This window comes from Tinamus guttatus, unplaced genomic scaffold (assembly GCF_059628265.1).
Source record: "Tinamus guttatus ecotype Peru unplaced genomic scaffold, ASM5962826v1 Tinamus_guttatus_pri_ptg000524l, whole genome shotgun sequence".
Lineage (NCBI taxonomy): Eukaryota > Metazoa > Chordata > Aves > Tinamiformes > Tinamidae > Tinamus > Tinamus guttatus.
Genome location: NW_028289058.1, coordinates 1,844,711 through 1,867,384, shown reverse-complemented (window position 1 = coordinate 1,867,384; position 22,674 = coordinate 1,844,711). Strand labels below are relative to the sequence as shown.

General features: G+C 36.7%; 1 protein-coding gene across 10 annotated transcripts in view; it reads right to left on the bottom strand.

The window, feature by feature from the left end:
* Positions 1-586: 586 nt before the first annotated feature.
* Positions 587-22,674, bottom strand: part of SOX6 (SRY-box transcription factor 6) — a 340,141-nt gene continuing 318,053 nt past the window's right edge. For 8 of the 10 annotated variants that reach the window (XM_088533833.1, XM_088533831.1, XM_088533832.1 and 5 more), the window contains 3 exons: positions 15,000-15,233; positions 12,205-12,421; positions 587-4,414 (listed from right to left, as the gene is read on the bottom strand). In XM_088533833.1, coding sequence (XP_088389959.1) covers positions 4,111-4,414; positions 12,205-12,421; positions 15,000-15,233 — 755 coding nt within the window. In that variant the 3' untranslated portion in view covers positions 587-4,110. The remainder of the gene's footprint in view (positions 4,415-12,204; positions 12,422-14,999; positions 15,234-22,674) is intronic. The other 2 variants (XM_088533838.1, XM_088533839.1) reach the window with 1 other exon arrangement.

Genomic DNA, 22,674 nt, shown 5'->3' with positions numbered 1-22,674 from the left:
TCCCAAAAGAAAATATATTGTATCTGTTAATTAAATAAATTGTTCACAGAGAAAATATTATTACTATATTTGTGCATTACCTGAATGGAGCTGTTAACGCTTTTCAGCGGTATTTGGGGGACTCAAATACGATGTCTGAAGAACAATTCCACAAGTCCTCTTTGTGTATGGTGTGAACTTTTTCCCCTGGTATTACAGCCTAATATGACAATATCATGATTCAGTGAATGTAGAAAATAAACGTTCAGTATTATTACATGTTGACTCATTGCAAGGGCTGCCTTAATCATGATAATCTTGCCAGAAATATGGTTATGACTTCAAAATGCCATTCTTGTTGAGAGCCAAAAGATTTCATCAGTTTTGCTTGGACTCACAAAACGAAACGTGTTTCATATTAGCTGTATCAGAGATTTGGTGCATTTGATGTATCGGCTTTCTAAGAAAAAATGGAAAAAGTATTCCGTGCTTGAGAAATACGCTATTAAAATTCAGTGAGAGCACAAGTGAGGCATCTTGCTGTCCCAGCTACAAGTCCACAATACTGCGCTCACACTGCGGGTGTAAATTCAGCATCTACATGAGGTACAGTGACTTGTCAGCATTTAATATGGACCAACATACACTGATATAGAACAAAAGTAAATACATAACTTATACTTCACTAAGTATCCATGAACAAAAAATAAAATTCTATTTCCTATGTTATATTTACACAATTTTAAAAAAATCTAACATGAGATGGTAAATTCATCAAAAACTTTGTTTTGAGCTCCAATTTATAAAGTAAAAAAAGTTGAGTTTTTTTATCCTTATGATTGTCCTTCATTGATTTCCACTGACATTTTAGAGCCAATGTCGGCTAATAAATAGAATAAAACGCTGATATGCACAATTCAAATTCCAATATGTTCCTCCCACTCCCCCAGCCAATAAATGCTTTTTCTACCAGCTGGCGATTCCTGACGCGCCAATCATTTTCGAGAACGTGGCTTTAACGTACAGAGCATCAGCACTGAGGCAGGGCTGGAGCTAAAACAAAGTGTTCATACATACATGTATTTTGCATAAATAAATGAAATAACAAGACATAAAAATGACTCAAATCCGGCAACTGTGAGGCAGGCCCACACGAGTCGAAACAGATGACTTTTGTTCATGTAGTTTTTGTACAACAGTTTCACATTAGTCAGAAGTGATAAAAAATACCATTTATATCCAGTGCTTATAACACTTACGAAACAACATCTGTGAGTGTGTGTTTTTTTGTACTACAAGCAAAATCAAGTTTCAGTCCTAAAGAACAGTCCTTTGTTCTCCACAAGCCTGCAGAATATTATTTTGGCATGGTCATAAAATTTTTTTAAAAATTAACCAACTAATCTAAATGTTTGCCTTTGTGCAAAAAAAAATTACATAAAATACAATGCTAGCAATACAGCATTCTACCTATGCAACAAACCAGAAAAAAAGAGAGCAAGAGAGAAAGAAAGTGGCATGGGGAGAGGGAGAGATACTTCTCTGGAGAATTATCTAAGACATTAATAAATAGCCATTTTAAAGGAAATAATGGTACCCTCCCCCCAGTCTGATCTGAATGTATTAAAAACAGTTCAAAACCCCAAGCAATTTTAAGAACAAAAAAACACTATCAGTACCTTAGCCAGCTTAAAGAGGGCGCTCACCAGCTAACGACACAGCATTTGCCTTTAAAGTCTTGGCTAGACCAGTTTATTGCTTACTAGACATGGACTCAGAACACACTTAAATAAATATTAAAAATATAGCATTTTGTTCCAAATTACAAAATGGCCACAGAAATTTGACCATTGTGTTTCTATGTCATTATCTTTATAAATTGTCCTGTAAATTGAACAATCTGTTTCGGGGGTTGTGTCTGCACATTTAAATGCGATTCCTACAGCGGCAACACCGGCTGCGTCCACTCAAATAGGTATTATTGGGGCTAGGAGGAAAACAACAGCTCCTGACACAGCAACTCCTCGTTGCAACTTGCCGCGTTTCTGCAAGGTAGTGGGATAGCACAGGCAGAGCCAGCATTAACGCTGCACTTCTTCACTGCCTGGGCCCTCAGCAGAGCTCATATAGCTCCATGGGAACATTGCTCTGGACTCGGAAAGGAGCTGCGCCGGGCTCGCTCGTACCTGTCAGCCTCCATTTGCCACCTGTGTGCCGAGCACACCCAGTCCAAGCAAAAGCTAAGGGAGCTCAGGTGGCCCAGCACACCGGTTCACCAGGCCCACTGCATCTGCGTATTACGTACAGCGATGTGCGCGTGAATAACAGGAGCGGAGTGAGAGGGGGAAAAAGTAAAGGTGATTTCTTCTCTATCTCTGAAAAGTAATAAATTTTCCATCTTTTAATATCTCTCTATATATCTTTCCCAGAATTTTCTCTAGTAGTTGTATTTTTATAGGAGTAATACAAATACAAATTTTAGTTTTTATAGCACTTTTCATCCAACAATCCCAAAATATTTGACAAACATTCATCAAGATCCGACTCCCATTCCCTTGTGACTAATATTCAATAAATATTTTGATGCACTGTTCTCCCAGCTTTGCAAGTCAGACACTTGTGTGGCCTGCTCTCCCCCATAAGGAGTCTCACATACAAATCACTGCAGAAATACACTCCCGGGAGCACACAGGTCCTTCAGGTGACAACAGGAACGGTGATGTACAGAGCCTTGACTGACTGCAGGGCTGTACAGGCCCTAAAATTTCACGACAGACTCTATACGAAGTTTGAATTTTACATCTCCCTGTCAGCAGATAGGTAAAATCCAACCTTTACATCATCCTGTTTACCCATATCTGCAAATTCTAAGAATAGAGGTTTATAACTATAAAAACACTTGTTTAAGGAGTATTTTCACTGTATGTACATATCAAAGTACTCACTTTACTTTGCATTACATATAGCAGAGTGTTTCCAAGTGCTCCCTGAATGAATATTGTTACGGAAACAACTGAATTTCCCATTCATAAGTTTCATGTTCATTTTAGTAGCAGGTGCACTTTCATTTTCATATACCTGTGTATTCTGGGGAAGGAAAAAGAAAGGGCTCTTTAAAACATCAATAAGGAATTTTAAGTGTAATGCCACCAACAGTACTTTTAAAAATAAATATTAATATTTGGACCCTTGACATTCTGGAATGAATAAATTATTTAAGAGAAAATGTGTTAAGACTGAATGCAAGGGTTAAAAGCAAAGGGGTAGAGAATGTAGTCAAAGGTGGCCTCACACTGCTAAGACAGGCCCGTCCATAGCTGGTGATCGCTCTTTTGTGCTTACCGAAAGTTTCACACTAATGGCACATCAAGAAGCAAAAGCAATTGGGCACATGCACTATGGCAACCATGTTCACTACTTAAGAATATCCTGTCTCCAGATTCCTGAGTATTTTACCATTTTCTGGAATTTTTTTTTTCATATAAGTTTTTTTAAGATGCCAAAGGATTGTCTAAGACTTTACAGTGTCTCCTTTAAGACTTTTTTTAAATCTTAAGATTCGAAAGTTATGAAAAGTTTGGCACATCAGAAGTTCAGCTATACATATGGAAAAAAATGGAATTGAGAAACTATTTTTTAAAGATGAGCTATGATGCACAGATGTGCACACTTGCGGACTTGTTCTGCTTTACAATATGAAATCTGCAGTTTTTGTTTTCTAAAATAATCCAGAATAAAAACACATTCACAACCTGTAGGCTGGCACAGCATACCTGAGTGAGAATGTATAACCCCCATCTAGAACAGTAACTTAAACCTTTATCAGCATCCAAAAGGAAAAAGACAAAAGGTAAGACTTGTAAGACAGCTATAGATTCATATAAGTTTTCAAGTCTGATGCCTGATATTTAATATATGTCTTCATCTAAATTAAAAAAAAACAAAAACAAAAACCCAAGTTCATGAAAAATTAGGGAAACAATCTGTCTCACACTTTAAGAAACATTTAAGACCATTCTGCTGATGTAACTGTAGGAGCCACACATGCATGCAGGCTCTTTAAGAACTTTTTGTTCAAAAAAAACCCCCCAAAAACAAATGAGTCTGAGTATTTAATTCTGCGAACACTCCTCAGTTGGCACTGACTGCCTCGTGGGCTTCGTTTTCACTGCTATAGTCTGATTTGGGATCATCCTCATAGTCCTCGTACATTTCAATTTCATCCTCTCCGTTCATCATTTCATTTCCAGCAAGGCTTCCGCTGTCCGTCTTCATACCGTAAGTGCTCTGAATGACAGGGATGCTGGGCTCAGGGCTGGCAGAGGTGCTGGAGCAGTCGGATGTCATCTGAGGTGATGGCGTGGTAGTTGCCATGGTAATAGCACCAGGGTAGACAACACCCGTTCCTGTGGTGATTGGAATTTGAGGCTGTTGTCTGAAAGGCAAAACAAGATGAGGACATGATCACCTTCCTTTGGAGGTGGGAAGCCCTTCGCAAGTCCGAGCAAGGCAAAGCGTGTGATTCTCCTAGCACATCTGCCTGCGTTCCTCTGAGGTTCAAGTGCTTGTCCTGCAAAACACTGGTGGGCTTCAGCTCCCCCTAAGGACAACTGGAGAGTAGACTTTTTGGTAGGTAACTCCGAGGATTAAGCCTTTTGATGCTTTTGCTTATTTTATGCATTTATTTAAAGCATACTGCAAACTAGCACTTGGACAGAGATCCTCAAAAGGCCTCAAGCACATATGAGTTGCTTAACAGTCACCAAAGGCAACTAACTCCTAAATTTAGATCTTCAAAACTCCTGACAGGAGCTTCTGTTTCACGGCTCTTAGTAAGGAGACCTTGAGATTATTTATAAGCACCTAAAAAGTAGACGGGTGGCTAAGGAACTTTGTGTCTCTGTCTATCTGTAAGCACGTAATTTACTGCGGAAGTACCGGGTAGACTCCTACATCACTTAAGAATACTTCTGATATTTTATTGCTGACCTTTAAATCCAAAAACAGAATGCTGTTTGTTCTTTGGGATTTAATGCGTAGGATAGCTTCTGAAGCAAAGTACTTACAAACAGAAAAAAAGATGGAAAAAAAAAAGTCCCGCTTGTAGGGACTGAGCCTAAAAGAATTATTACCTCCTGAGGAGCTGGGTACACTGTCTCTGCTTCTGGCACAACTCATCTCCTGATAACTAACTCTGCATCACATAATTTCCTGTTTTTATTGTTTGCGATCCTAAGCTTCTGGAGCAATCTTGCAGTTCAACTAGAAAAGGCCTGTATCGTGGGCAGGGAATTTAGCACAAACTTTACTACAAAAATGTGCCTAGTTTAACTGTTGTAAATGACACAATGTTTCTTCTTGCAATTAATATATATGTATTTAACTGCTTTTTTGAGTAAAGGTCAGGTTGCTGAACCCTTTCCATGGTCAAGTCCTTATTGACTATTAATTAACTAAATGTATTTCTTATATTTGGATTAATTAACTAATAACCCACTTTGCATCTTAAAAAGACTATCTCAAATATTCCCGTATTATTTCTGGATCATCACCTATTAACTAAATGAAGAAGGGAAAAAATAAAACAGAGAACTTGTCTGAAGGAAGAGAATCTCTATCATATTTTAGATGTTACACTAAAGGAATATGCTTCAGTAACAGAAAAATCAAAGTGCCCTGCAAGACACTGTTATGCTATTGATTGTTATCGGACATATATGCCTATTTTCCTAACCCATTGAAATAACCAAGTATTTCAACATGACTAAGATTTTTTTTTTAGGGCAATATTGACCAAGTGCAGATCTTTCCATTACATAATTTTAACAGAAATTGGGAGAGAGAAATTGGGTCAGATGTGCTTGAATAGTCTAATGAATCTCTAACTTTTTAACCACTGTGTTTTTCAATTCCAAAATATAAAAGGACAGAGAAACATGCTTTCCATAAAGCACTTGCTCACAAAGTATTACATGAATGGCAGTTCTTATCATTCTTGTTATTGATCACTGACTGAATCAATACACCCAGTAATGCAAAGTATACTCATAATATCCTGAATTTTGATTCTTAATTGCTCATTGACCAAATTCTAATTTTGATAAATATCGCATCGCAGAGTTACCAGAAATCCAAAGCTCTTCAAGTTCAGAATACCTTGAGACAGTCAAATCACAAATGCTCTGTCTAATGAAATACTCTGGTAGCATCCTGAACTACTGCTGTTGCTGGTGCTGCTAGCCCTATTTTTAAAGTCGTTGCACAGTTTATAAAAATGAAACATCTGCTGCAGAAGTATGGCTCACCTGGCCAGCAGTGAGCAAAAACATTATGGTAATTCATCTGACACAGTCATCATATTCCTGTTTGCAAATGACGATTTACAGATGATTTACAAACAGCTGGGATTTTTCACTAAATTTTCACTTTTTAAATGATTTCATAAATGTTCTGTGAAAACAATTTTCAGCCAATGTATTTGCTGTGAACATCTTTGAATACTTTATTCATAAAACCGAACACCTACCTCACATGGGACTGTTTCTATTTTATGATTGGATGTTGCTAAGCATATAAACTACTACTGTTAAAAACCCACAGGTACTTCCTCCACAAATTCTTAGACACAGAAAAGTGTTCACATTAATTACTGTTTCCACAAAGCAAAGTAAAAAGAAACCCACATGTGGTCACAGCAAAATTCTAGATGTCATCAAGACGCAAACAGCTAATTCTAATTTGTGCATCCAACAACTGCTGATGCTATTCTTTTTCTGGTATTTCTTAAAATACATTTACAACACAAAGAACCATCAAACCTGCATCAAAGAACACCATTACATAAAAACTGTTTTGAGAAGAGTTGTTTTAAAAAATAACTTCTAGTATCTCTTCTAATAAGATATTTTGTAAATATTCTGAATTTTTGAATGCGAGCTGCTGTTGTGTTACAGGGACAGTAAGAATAAGACCTCCATATTTCCTTTGAGATGCTTGCCTTTCTAGAAGAATATTGCCTTATAAATGCAGCAAAAAGAAAAAAAAAACTTTTTAAAATGTGAGGTTTCTTGACATTGTGATGGTTGGTCAGAGTTGAGCCCTAAAGGGCAGACAAATGGTTATATCATTAAGAAATTAGAGTATATGCAAATGCTTTTCCAGGTAGCAAAACTTTTCTTTGTATATCCACATTTCAGGAGGCAGGGATATATTTGTCTGAGTGCCACCTTATACTTTTTAAAGTATAAAGGGAGCAGGTCATCTGATTATAATCAAACAGAATAAAATCAGAGATACCTTTTACCTGAGATTCCATCCTAGTATAATCTAGCTAGCAGAATAGAGAATTTGATTGCTGTAACAGGTAAGTTAAAGGTTTACTCCCTTTTTCATTCAGAAATGCAGTTCTTATTTACATGGTAAACAAAAATCAAACCTGATGTGAATGCTTGCTGCTGGGCAGGTACTGTGAGCTTTAAATTACCAATGTCTCATAGAAGAACTATAAACGTGTATTAGCCATACCATCCAAGCTGGCAGTGTCACAAATTGCTAACTTCATCTTGAACCTGGACATTTGCTAGCACTTAGGCAGGGGCACCCGCACATGTTCAGTAGCTCAGCACCTACTTCTCATCCAAGCGCTGCTATTATTTACGGATGATCAGGTTGTCACTGCTTAATTCTGCTCAAATCCCAACCTTATATCCCAGAAAGCCATACTTTAAGACCTCACAACCTATATGAATTGAATATATGGTACTGGACATGAGTGTTGTCATTTTCTAGAACAAAGAATTTAACAGGGTTGGATGGGGGAAAGAAATCAAACAGCATTTATTTAAAGACTAACCACCCTCAGAGAATGGAAGAGCTGGAGCTTGTGTTTCTGGCCATTATTATTTTCTTTTAGTTGTAGTTCTTCCTAAAAGAACATTAACGTTGATGTTTATGATATTTTTATCACACAAAATTCCACATGCTTGATCCTCCAGTCTGGCTAGATTTTTGCCTGTTACAGGACTTTGGAAGGAGGACATAGAAATGTCTGTCTTTGGCTTCCACTTAGTTGCATGTAGTTCCAGTGTCAATGCAACGTTGGTTTCTGCCCGATTTCCAGAACCCTGCATAAATCCTCACCTCTCTTCAGGTCTGTAAAGAATGGTGATGAACAGCGAGGCACCCTGCCTTGCAATCCCCTCCTCTTTTCCAGGGAATTCCACAGCTGGCCAGTTACAACAGTTCCCTTACCTCTCAGCTCTGCCAACATTGCTGACACCTCCATCTATTCTGGAGCCAAACATTTGGCCCAAAATAGTTAGGTAAATATAAAGGAGGAGGTAACATGAACAGTCTTCAATCAATCAACCTGTTCGCAATTTAACAGTATTAATATTATTAGGATTTACCACTTCTGACTTTTGCAAAACAAGCTAAACATTTAAATTGGCAAATCATCGTTGTTTTCTGATCCCTTCAGAACTATTTCCTGACAACTCTTCAGACGACTGAAGCAAAATCGATTGCATTAAGGAAAAGGCTTCCGTGCTATACACCCTTGCAAGTTACCTCCCCGAAAGGATTGAAATAACAGTAAATCTCACAAAAGCCCCTATTGTGTACTTACTTCAAGTTCAAGCTGCAGCAGGATAATATTACAGCTTCAGTCAAAACTGTAGTCTAGCGACATTCAGACCATGCGTGTATACAGTAGTTATAAACACTATAAAGGCTTTAGTTTAAACATCTTACAGTGGTAAAACAGAAAAGAGTTACTGCTTACACCATCTTGCAGAGAAACGTATATAAACCATATACTTCTATGTACAGAATTATGTATTAGACTATGTTTATATATTAGAATTGTGCCTATGTATTAGATTGTGAAAATGACTGAGAACTGGATTATTTTTGCAAGACAAAGCAACAAAAATAGACTAGTTTGACTTAAAATTTCTGATTTACAGTTTATGCATGATCCATTTGTTCACGTTTATTATGTATTACAAAAAATATAATTGAAGATAAATTGTAAATAACTTGATATATATAATTGGTTTCAGGTGGAATTCCCACTGGAGTTAAACCAATAATTTTTGAATAAACATCTGTGACATTTGGAACAAAATTCACTAATATAAGGGTCCAAGAGAAAGCCTATGCAGATTTTGAGTTCCACTGTGTTCCTTGAAATATACTGGCAGTACAAAGATTTTTATGGTGCTCTATTGCACATATAAGGTTTATCACAAACCCATGGATTTCTTGCCAATTTTATTCCAAGAAATCTTCTCTGAATTTCCTGGAAGTTTTTATTAAAAAAAAAAAAACACACAGAATCTGGCCATTTGTCAGTTTATCTCCTTATTCTATTGCGAAGTCTTCGAAGTCCAGCTAATATGTATATTGAGATCAAAATTCATTTTGTCTTACCAATGATTAGTAAAAAATGCTATTCACTGTGGTCAGCAGGATGGACTTTTTTCATGTTAAGATTTGCAACATAATAAAACTTTTCTTTTGTGTTTACAGGGAATTTCATAAAAGTCCAGCTGTAGGCATGGCAAGATTATTTTTTGCTAGCCAATCGCTCGCCCTAGGGGAATTAGTCCTTATTGGATTGCTAAAGCAATATGTGTATGTTTGGTACAAGAATTGAATGGAAGACAATACCATATACAAATACAAATGAAAAAATATTTTTTCTTGCCATTTATTGTTTCCTCCAGCTATAGATTGAGAATGTCTTTGTATATTTCTCTTCACACATTCTATTTGTCTTTTTATTCTGTGATGTTATCTTTTGCCATTTTAGCATACAAATTCCCAACTTAATTGGTATGTTTTTTTTTAAAAAAAAAAAAAAAAACAAGCAGGCCTCCATAAAGGGCAAAGCACTTGGCAAATTGTGTTGGAGTCTATTTTGTACTTTTGTTCTCTATTTTACTGAAATACTTGCTGTAAACATAGAATATCCAAAAAAATGCATTTGTTTCCTGTTTCATTCTGAAAAGAAACCTACACCTACAGTTATGAAGAAAGGTTCATGCTGTTTGCTTCATCAAAACAGTGGAAAAATGATAGGTGCACGAGGTCAGTTAGGTAAACTGTTCCAGCTGACGCTTTCTGTGCCATTTAAAGGTTAACAAGAGGAAGACCAGGCTTAAGAAGTTAATGGGCTCTGTTATGGTGTTTCATTTAATTATAATCTGATTTGGATAAAATGTTATTTTTTATTATTCGATAACCTAAACTAGTAAAATAAAACATACCATATAAGCTTTACGTTTCAGTTCAAAAAGCTGTCCTGACTTTTTCAAGGCTTTTTTTTTTTGCTTAAAACAAAATTCTCTGAATTTCTTTGTTTAGAGGAAAGAGGAATTTGGCGCAATCATAGGAAGTCACCCAGAAGTACTTAAAGCATTAAATAATCTCTAGAAATCACAATCTGCATTTCCTCAAAATCAGAATTTATATCCTCACTAAGTTCCAACAGGGATCTCCTTTTACCTGTATCCATCCAGTCTACTTCACACCCTGCTTTTTATTAATTCTGTAACTAAAGTAATTGTTTCCAGTACAGTCCTTCGCATCATATAGAAGTAGGAAAATGTAATTTACTTTAAAGCTCCTTTAACGTGGGTAGAACAGTACAAAGTAGACTTAGCATAAATATGAGTTAGAACCAAGTGCATAGTCTTTGTGATGATACTATTTACTATTTATTGTTTGATAAATGTGTTAATTTAGGTTGCACCAGCAGTTTTATTTTAAATATTTTTAATTACATTAAAAAAGGGGGGGGGTGGATCATCATTCATCAAGTGGACACTTTTAGAAGCTTCTTAAATCTATCTTTCATATTCATGTCTCTATTTAGCTTATGCCTTCCATGTACAGAATGCTACTGCTTAATACTGTTTTGAATTAGCAAACAAACCTTGAATTGTCCAGACTGCTGTTTGTTTTTTTTTATGGGAGGGGGCATTTCTTGTGTAGATATGATTTGGTCTGTCAATCTGTTTTGGAAGCCGAAAGCTAGAGTTTCATAGCCTCAATCTGAATATAATTTGTGCTGTCCAAATTCAGATTTCTCCTTGGCTTTCTATGTATAATTTCCATGGAAGCCTATTAGTAAACAATTTCCCTTAGACTGAAGAATAAAAAACAATGTGGAATTGTAAAGTGGAAGGCTATTCCAAGATATCAAAAATACTTCTGTTTACTGATTGAAGAAAGAACTTATGTTGTTGCATGCTGCACCACAAAATAATTGACTGCAACAGGAGTTCTGTCTCCCAAGCCAAAAATGAGGGCACATAACCGATGTCAAGGTCAATTATCTGGTAGTAAAGTACCCAACAAAAGGAGACTATTGTGATTACAGAAATAAGCAGAACATTGTGAATTTGGAAGGGCTGGCAGCAGAGATAGCTCTTGGACTCTTTTTAAACCACCAAAAACATTGTGTGAGAACACTGAGCATCACAGATGAGTTCATGAAAAAAACAAGGGAGAGAAATCAGTTATGGTGCAGTTGTTTCACTGTACTTTTCTATCTTCAGCTTATAGATCTTTCATAGTGCTGCTTTCTCTCCTGAAGACTAGAATACTGTTTAAAAGCACACAATGAGTTTAAAACTATTCTACTTCCATACATTCTGTGTTGTAAATCTATCCAGTGCATGTATGTGCTACTCTTCCTAAATGTACTTTAAAAAAAAAAAGGCTGATTTCATGCCATAGTTCTGCATGTAACAAAATTCTAGTACCCTCATGATATGGTATCATTCATTCATGTCTGTTCCTAATTGAACTGCTTTTGCCCCGTCCCTTTTCCTTCCTTTCCACCTCTGCTGATTCTCTGTTCTCACTGGAATAATCTTGTCTTGGTTTAGAAAATGATCCTGAAGTCATTACTAATCCAGAATGGACTGTCTTACTACTAACTCACAAAAGGCATAATTAAAACCTTCCAGACTAATGAAAAATAACTGCTTCTGATATTAGGGACTTCTAGAATCAATCTTATACTCAGCATTCAATGCAAAACTGATAGTTCCATATTCAGTTATATATCTTACATTTTAATAAGGTTTTACAGGTTCAAATGCTTACCTTCTAAAAGCCATTAACAGGCAACTTAAACAGGTAAGTCTAACTGTTTTCAAATAGCATTGTTTGACTCTGCAGTGCATTAAAAGCAATTACAACAACAGTACTTACCCTACAGTAAAAAACTGCCTCATCTCCTGTCTTCGAGACCTCATCAGTTGTTTATATTCACCAATACGCAATTTCTTTCCATCGACAATGCAGGTACGTTTTGGTCGGGGTTTATATTTGTAATTTGGGTACTTTTCTAGATGGATTTTACTTAGCCGCGCCTGCTCTTCATAGTAAGGTTGTTTCTCTTGATTTGACATGGACTTCCAGCGAGATCCTATAAACACAAAACATCAATGAACTCTCAAGTAAGGCAGGTTTAGTTTTACACATACGCATTCCGACACACCTTCTTGTCATGATAAATACATTTTAAGTATGTTAATTAAATGAGCTGATTTGAATTTACATCAGCCAACACCTGGATTTGGATGCATGACTTGAGACATGTTAGAGACTTGACTATATTGCTGAAGACCTAACATACATAAATTGTTCTTTATTACCTTAAAATGCACTTACAAATCTATAGTTGCTTCTCCAAAATGCAGCCTCATGCCATAAAACAGAATTTCTCCTTTGTTTTTAGAAATATGAGCTTTAATCTGTGCACTCTCTGTACTTTTGTATTAGCACACATAATATTATGTTTAAGTGAGGACTACAGCCATTTTTTTTTTATTTTATGAGCTTAACACATTGCCTAGGGACACAAGCTTCTGTGGTAGTTTTATAAGGATCTGGTTCATACATTTCTAGTAAAAGATATTAATGCCTTGCTATTTAGCTGGAAAAGAATATCAAAATATTAGAGATTTAACAAAATTACCAAAAATCACTAGATATCTGGGTGTCTTATTCTTACTTTTTATTTCAGCTTGGCATAATGTTGCCACCTAATCTTATTTTAAGTCCTATTATGTATATTATCTCCTGGCCAGATACAATAAATGTACTGAACAGCACTAGATTTCCTTAATTTAACTAAAGTTATTTTACCAAAAAAAAGAGAAAAACCAGAAAGCACATTTCTAATTATACAAACCACTTTAGGTATTGTAAACTTTCACTGAAAGCTGCAGCAATAAAAAGAGTAAAAAAAAATTAATACAGTAATACAGTGTATACAGGAAGAGGAAAAAGTATTCAGATTGCTTGTATTGTTTATAAGGAGCTATCTAAACACTTGAATAAAGAAAGGTTTTTTTCCAGGGAATATGAAATGCAGAGCATAGCTTTTTCATGTCTTTTAGATGGATAAAACGATTACAGCTGTGGTAAACGTGGGTGGAAGCTATTCTTTTACCAGCATTTTTCATACATCAACAAATGGAAAAGTTGTATAAATATTACCCGTAGCCAGCAATATTCTGTGTCAGTTCTAATATTTCAAACTCTTTTCTCATTGTCCTGGAAAAGTTGCGCAGATATTATACGGACATAGACTTATTTGTGGCTGAGTGGATACTGACAGGTTAATTCCATGGTTAACAAACACTCAATTGCTGGCCCTTCTGGAATATTTATGCTGGAAGTTTACATTTTAATGAATACAGTTACTATACTCCTAATATTTTTTTCACAGAATGCACACAAATAATATAGATTCCCTACAGCTGCCAACACTGAAACACTGCAGGTTTTATACAAAACTGAAAGGCTATTCATATAACCTACTTATATGGCAGAAAAAAAATATGAGAACTACTAAGTAAGATTTTTGAAAGTTTTAGGACAAAGTAACATTTATTTCTATGTATTTTTGCCTTCAACTGAACTAACAAATGCATTTTTGGAAACTCCTTTGATAAGAACATATTTGAACTCAGAATTTACAATAAAATGATTACAGATGAAACTTGATTTTGACTTTTATTTATTACGAATTGCATTTAGAATCTGCCCTTCACTTCAAAGACTCAGAAAGCAAATGTACGTCTTAACATTTCACCCCTCATTCTCAAGTATGTTTCTAATTCTCTGGAGAGGTGGCTCAAAAAGCAATGCAAAATTTCTAAAAAGTCAGCCAATTTATGTGCAGAGCAGCAAAATACATGTTCTGGTATATTCCCTGATCATCCCAGTATATACCAATTAGATAATGATGGTGTCTTTTAATTACGCAATATTTTAAAGGTATGAGGCAAGTGGTAAGTGCTTGCTTAGCTTTTCTAATATCGTAGTATTTTGAAAGGTACATATCCATGTGTATGTGTATACATATATGTGTATATATATATATATGTATATGTATGTGTGTGTTTGTCCTTTGAAATTGCCATATTTCTTGCTACCTGATCAGACCAGTTTGACATTGTATTGTCTGACATAAACCTTTCATTTTGATTTTTGTGCTTTGCTAAAATATTTCCCAATAGAGCTTTATTACTCCAGATAGCAATGTTTTAACACTCATAAATTTTGCATTCTTGACTCCAGATGATTTCTAATGTGACCTTGCAATTAGGATCAAGCTGTACTCTCGCCACAGATTTAAACAATCTTCTTTTTGAATGTTGCTAAATCCTGAAAGCATTTTGTGAGTCTGCTGTTGAAAATAAACAGAGTCAGGGAAGGGGCAGAAAAGGAAAAGTAAGGGAATAAAAACAACTCATGTGTCTTCATTTGTTTAAGTCTCAGTAATTCTGATTTAAGTGAAAATCCCAAATGTCCTAAAATCCCAAAAGCTACTTTCCAAGAAGAACGTTACTGACCCAAGTCACCAATATAAATAACCTTACTGAGTCCTAAATCAACTATTTTCTGTCAATTGCTACTCCTATGGCAGAGCCTTCTCAGCTGCCCATCATTTTGGTTGCAGGGCAGTCACAAGGTAGTCATCACCTTGCACTTACCTAGGATTTTGCTAATGTTGGAGTTGTGCATGTCAGGGAAAGCCTGGAGAATTTTTCGACGCTCGTCCTTTGCCCAAACCATGAACGCATTCATTGGCCGTTTGATGTGCGGTTCGCTGCTGGCTCGGCCCCGCGAGTCCCTGTAGACCCGAGCTTCAGCCACAGTGGCACCTCCTGTTGGCCAACAATAATACTGCTGTAGTTTGGCTGCAGAGCCATTCATTGCTTTACTTCCTGGAGCATCAGGGCAGGAAGAAACAAGATGGGTGCAAAACATTATTATGTGCGTTACACGAGCGCTTTCCTTGCTCTGTCGACTTTAGCCACATTCTCCTGCTCCCTACCATTTCGCTCTCAGGTCTCCAAGAGCGAGGAGAGAAAGGAGAGCCTGGCAACGCCACTGCTGACAGTCCTGCAATATCTGAATGAGAAACCAAATCGTGGTGGTATTTCTCCAGTTAGGGTATTGATATGTGAAAAGGTTTCACTGGGGATTTTAACTTACCTGTGTGTTCTCTCAACAAAACTCAACATTAAAGCTACACCTGAGAGTCTAAACTGATGTCGACCTGTTCACATAAGTAATGCTGAATGACTGCACTGCTTCAGCAACAAAGCACATGCTAGACATTTCATAAAATAAATTATATAGCACACTCAGGTATAGGCTGCTAGCTGCTAGAATGCATCTGGCTACGTTTGCCGCTGAACATTTTAAAATCATATTTGCTTTAGCTGAAATGGAGAAATATCTATGACTCGGAGCATTCAATCAAACACCTGTTCAATTAAACACCCGTAAGAAAACTGCTCGCCTTCAGCAGGCCCATACACACGCTAGAGCCCCAGAAGTGCGTGGTGAGTTTACTTGGCTCCTCTGTGCCTGCTGTGCTCCCCTGAACCCCGTCTGCCACGAGCCCCTCCATACGGCTGTGGGCTCGCTAACTTGACAACGGCCTCCATCTGGGTAAAATATTGCCCGTTGGGGCACATACATTACATTGGCTATAAATACAGGTTAGTTCTTTTTCAGAAAAGGTTAGTTCTTTAAATTCAGTAAAACAGTGCAAATTACTGACTTCAGCGAGTAGCTCACAACTTATTATGCAAAAGCTAAGTTTCCTAACTTAGTGTGAAAACATTATACCTTATTTATGCTATTTTATTCTGTGCAGGAAACATTTAGATGAAAAAAAGTGCTAAAACAGGGGATGCATAACTAATATACTACCTTTTTTTTGCCACCAGGTCCACAGTACATTAATTTCATTTAAAATGCACTGACCATACAGGATAAATTGGTCTTGTTTTATATGGTGTTGACAGGCATGTTTATTGTGCAGTGAAATGTAGTGTAGTTTCAAGCTGACTATATCCATCAGTGTAGGGCAATATGCTGACTACTGGGCCAGATGAAGACATACATTACTCTGAGAGCAAAACACTCATTCGTATATGGCAGTGTCTTCTGAGGATCACCACGGTAATTTATGATGCCTCCAATGCCATTACTTTAAAACTGACGCCAATTTGGCAATTTATACACTAACATGCGTGCACATGAAAGAAGACAGGTTTGTGGCAAATATAAGATGCAAAACTATTATAATACTGTTCTAAGCACCATTCTACAGGTGTTCAGCATTTACAAACAGCAGCCACTACAGTGAGCTTTTTGTTGCAAAAGAAAGTAGGAGTTTTGTTGAGTGATATAAGATTTGGATCTGGGGACGGGACCGATTCAGAGGTGCTTATGGATAACGAGGCTCCATTCATTGATGTCAAAAGAGTCGCAACATCTATTTCACAGGTATCATCTTCCTAGAGAGGATACATTTATTTAGAAACTATAATAAGTTGCAAACACAGTAAGTCAACACTGAGACATTTATTCAGAGCTGCATGGCAATATAATTTCAGAAAGAGCAAATATTTCGTGTAACGTTCACTCCATCTTTTAGAAAATACTATAAAATTTGAAATGAGTATGTTGGCAATTACAAAGTTACTGACAAATTAAAAAATGAGAATGATTATTGATGCCCAAGTGGTCATATGTTATTCAGCTATTCGACTTACAGTGAAGGAAAGAGGATGACGTATCATGATCTTCCATCTTTTACCTTCCCAAAGACATTAACTCCTTTTGGCAAAGGAGTTTGTCTTTAGCCTTTCCAACACAAGTCAGGCCTGATCTTTCAGTTCTAATGCAAGCAGAGAATACTTACGCAAGTATCGGGATTACAGGCTGTTTTTTAAAAAATTTGAATATAATTTCAGTAGAGTGTCAGAAAAAAAAAAAGAAAGTATAAATGATCAGATTTCAGAGAAAGTTCTGTTAGAAAACAATTCTTACTTAGCGTAATAAATTACAAATATCTCAAGAAGCTCTGACTGCATCTGCTATAACCAAGTCCCTACTTGAAGGATTTGAAAAAGAAGCCAAGGAGGTTGCATTCTTTGTGCTTGATCTGAGGGAATATCTACAAGTTGACCAAGAGCCCATCACAAAAGTATCCACAAAATAAATTTCTGCAAATAAGTACAAGCAATATAGTTTTTATGTTCTTCTAATTATCTCAAAAACTACAGAATTATATTGTATATATAAAACATAACAGGGAAATAGTCCTGTTAGCATATGACAGTAGGTGGGGAGCCAAAAATTCTCAGTATCTTCTTAGCTTAGAAGTGAGGCCCTAATGAAATAAAAAAGCAGAGTGCATTCTTGCAAGTGAAAACATATAAGAACAAGCTTTCAAACTGCGCGACAGTTCTTAGGCACTTCATCCTGTCAATCAGATATGTAAATCATTTTTTGCCCTGCATGAAATTTCAACAGGTTTTACAAACTCTGGGTTTATTTTTTATTGAGAAAGTGATAACAACAGAGACACAGAGAACTGTGAAGTTTATAAAGAAAAGATATATGTAATACTATAAAAAGGAGGTGTTTTTGTTCTTTCTGAAAATGTCTTCAGAAATGTCTAATGAGTAATAGTTAAAATAATAGATAAAAAGTGTACTACTAAAGAAGGGTAGGAATAGGGAAGTTGGTAGTTAAAACAATTTTGTCTCTGTGTTGACTAACAGTCTATTTGCTACTTACTGCTCATATCGCCATCACATAAGGAGGTCTTGATTTTCAGAATTAGGCGTTTGGTCAGGATTCAAAATTATTGCAAAAGCAGTATTATTTGGCTGCCCTAATGGCTGAGTTGGCAAAGAAACCTACTCTTTGGCATCAAGGCTTGGGTTATCCTCGAGGTGTGCTTTGAGCTTCTGAGGGTGTGGACTGCCTCGCTTCCTACATCCCTTACATTTGCTGATCTTGCCATGCCCTACATGATTTAAAACTAAAAGTAAATTGAAAGACAGTCAGCATGTTCTGTAGATATTCATCATGTAATTGCTCTGGAGAAGCTGGATTCAGGACTAGAGTATAATGTCTAGGGACAATGCAAGGCAAAGAACAGCACAATCTAATAATGTTACGGCTTCCTTACAGTAATACAAAATAGTATTTTTTTATGCCAAAAGAAGCTGTCCTCTAGAAAGTAAAGAATCTGATCAGCAACAAGAAAGGGAAAGATTAAGTATTTTCATAAAAATGAAATGTTAAGGAAATTGTTAAGGAAAAAATACACAGTAACAACTGTTACTTTTAAAAAAAAATATTTCCTGCATTTCTCTTAGTTTCCCATCTTTTAAGAATTTTAAGGCAGGAACCATCTCCTAGCATCTTCTCTGAAATCTCAGCCACATTATGGTTAAATCTACAGTCTTTAATGGTATGGGACTTTCCCCTCCGTTTATCTATCACCTGCTACCACAGCCCCTCCAACTGTGCCTCTTCACATGTTAACAGTGCTGAAGGGACAAGCAAAAAGAAACTCCAGGAAAAAAGATAAGAAATGACAGTAAAGAGAAAAAGATTATCTCTGGTATTCTGCAATTGTATCTGGACATTGATCCATGTTTGAAGTGATGTATTTCCTGGGACTTTCCCCATGTATATAATCTATGGCTACTCTTAATACTTCCACAGACACACACAAAGTTAGACTGTACAAAAATAAAGACCATCTTTCTAAGTTCCTCATGTGAAAGTGGCTACAGTCAATAGCAAAACTGGTATCATCAGTTATTCATTAGTCAAGATGACAATTTGTCTACCTTGTAAAGGACAGACTGCAACCTTCAAAATATCTGTCCCTGTCTGTCTTTATACAACTAGCACTGCTAACAGCTAGCAACTGCGGAGACCAAAACCAAGGGAGTGTGGAAACAGAGATGACCCTTATGCTGCTAGAGATGGGTTGCTTCTAATGTGGAAGTGCCAGGAAAACAGGAATAGCGAAAAGCTGGCTTGGCAGTCCCCCCTCTTAACCTGTGGATAGATGAATGAAGCCTTTATGAAAGCTCTAACAATATTAAATAAAATAGAAAAATGCAAATCTGAAAAGAATAAACAGAGAGAGCTTGGAAGCTATGAATGCAAGTAAATCATTCAGCTATAACTTTAAGACAGTAAATCTATGTTTAATTTTGGAAAAGGTTACAAAAATGACTACTTTGTTGTGATCTAAGTGACTTGCAACAGTGTTAAGGTGATATTTATCGTTGTTTTCTCTCTAGACTCCTAGACTTCGCTTTTTATCACCATCTCCATATTCGAAAGAGTTTCTTGTACTTTATTTCCAGCAAGAGAGGCTGAACAAATGGGCATCTCACTAACTATTGTCATTACCGGTGTGTCTTGTCATCACCACGCAAAGCTAACACCCGCACAGAAACATGACGAGCTCCGGGACTGTGATGCCTGTAGTCACACAGAGGCACAAATGTTCTGCAGGAAAGTGCCTGTTCATCAGCTGCTTTCATTCCAAATGCTAAACAAATATTATTCAGCTGGGATTTGAGGGCCCAACATTTCTCAGAAATTGCACACCAGTGAATGAAAGGGGGAAAAACCTGAGAGATATATGAGTGATTCATAAAATAGTGTAATATTTAAATGGGCTCTAAAATATTTCACCTGCAGAGGTTCTGAAATGTGCTAAGTAAACACTAAGGGCTGAGAATCTACTGTAGCACAGGTTGACTACATTAATGCAACACTCAGTATGATAAGGCTCCTATTTTTCCTATTAGAGACGCCATTCTCTTTAAAACATCAACAAGAAGAACCAAAAGGGAATTCCCCCAAGGTCAGCTCCGAGGAAACATAAACCTCTAATTCAATAACTCCGCTACTGCACTGAAAAAGGCCTTATTATTGCAACATCCATATGGAGTCAATTGGACATTAATGACTAATCAATCCCTCCCCTTTCTATTCTACTTATAGTGTCACAAGCCATGTTTAGATTAGCCCATTTCCTGCTTAGGATCGCTCAAGATGTCTTTTGTTCTTTCAGGGCTGGCCTGACGGAGGCAGCTTAAACAAACACACGACCCAAGTGGTGCAGGAGTTATAAACTGCCATATGTGAATGAACAAAGGGGGCATACTAAAGCCTTTTGTGGTATTTGTTAATGTTTTTCATCTGAGTTTAAAAAGACCTAATGACTTTGCGGTGAGCTGATGCATGTGGCTCGTGGCTTTGCAAAATGAAGGAAATTCTAGCCAGTTATACATCAGCATATATTTTCCAAAGTCCCTTGTTTTCAGTCTTGGTGGCAGCGAGTTTACTTTTGGAGTTCATTTGTTTTACATATGCAAGCAGAATTCCTCATCTCGATTAAAACAGAGCACAAGTTTTCACAAGTATCCTCATACCTGCATTTACTTCTTTCCCCTTTTGAAAGACTGGAAGTAAAATTACCAGTGAAATACCCTTCTATGTGTAAAACCAAAGCAGCCCTTCTTGGGCCCAGCCGCGGTAGCAGCTCCCTCCCCAGTGCTCCACACTGTGCTGCAAGTTGGGTCATATTAAATGCTGCGACACTACTTCTAAATAGGCTATTATCACTTCCATGCTCCGCAGCCAGCTATGCCCAAATCCACATTATCTGAATGAATCAAAACGCCTGCATGCAACTATTTTCTTGATGGCTTACACAAACAGTTTAGATTTCTTGACCACATTTTATGCCAAAATTAACCCTCATGGAAATTTGGCATGGAATGCAAGTAAGAACAATATGATCATCTATTAAATTACATGGAATATTAACTGAATTAATTAGCGCTTAAGGTTTGACTTAAGCCCTTAATGACCAGCATAATCTCTCTAGAGCTGTAACCCAAGAGCACTAGAAGTTACTCTCTGGAGATCCATGAAACACCTAGATAGAAAGGGGCATGAAGCAGCAGCCTTCAACATAAATTTGGGGTTACAGATCAAGTGCCTTGATATGTTTTTTAGTCATCTGCCATTCGCACACCTTGAGACCCTTCAGAGATTATTAATTAAACCCTAACAAACTCTCTCTGAGACAGATATTACTGGCAGAAAAGTGAAACAGTGAAGTTGAATGTTGGCTTAAGCCATCGGGTCTAACTACAATCTACATCTGCTCTACAGAAATCATTGTTTCCATTTTGCATTGAATTTATTTCATTCACAACTGAGGAAAGCAAATGCCCATACCAGCCGAAACCACAGACCAAATACTCCAAACCAAGAGAAATACTGCTAATAATTACTACTACCTAACTGACAAGCTCTGCAAGCAGCTTTTTCAGAAAATTAGTATGGTAGCAGCTGGGTAGCTACTGTTACTATATCAATCTACTTCAAAGTCAAAATGATATGAAGGCGAATGGACTGATAAATTTAACATAAAATGTATCCACAAGAGTAATATATTTTTTGGGAGTGGAAGTGCGATCAGCAGAATTTCAATCAGAACACATGATGTTGATTTAAAAAAAAAAAAAAAAAGGACTAATTCTGCAGTCCTCAGTCACATCCAAGTTTGTAAAAAAATCCTGTCTGAGCAAGGGCCATAGGACACAGTCTATTCATATTTCGGTCAATGTTCTAAGATGGAAAAATGACAGGCTATAGCTTTTCATAAAGAAGAAAGCAGCATGACCTCATATTTGATAGAGGTGCTGTTCAAGGCGTGTCTGAAAATGGTACAACTTTGCTTGCTCCTGTGTAGCAAAACAATGTATTAAAAAGCCTGAAGCACATAAACATGGTTGCAGAAGGCCACTGGTTTTAAGAATGGAATGGGAAATTTACAAAATTCACAAATTTCAAAACTCCCCAAATTATGACCATATATCAGCACCAAGACTAATGAAATGCAGAATAATCTGCCAAAAAGTTTTAACATGTGTCTTTGGCTCGCTGTTTTAATGTCCCATTTCTCCAGTTCACTCTACAATCGAATGTGACACCTTCTAGCAAATTCTAGCAATTCTGTGCATCAAAATAACGAATTCCCTTCCGTCCAGTGTTTGCTGTTCTCACTTGTCATATCACATCCGTAATTAGATGACAAGGACCTACGGCCAGGCTATGTGTACGCATATGATATTTTTTTTGCCTATCACACGGGCAAGGCAGAATGTTAGAATAATTAATAATATAATTAGTAAATGATATACATCATAAAGGGAGAGAAAGAAAAGCAAAGTGAGAACAAGAGTTCTATGAGTATTAGAAAATGTTGGAAAAACATTTAAGGCTAATTTTTTAGATGTGCTGCACCTGACCATT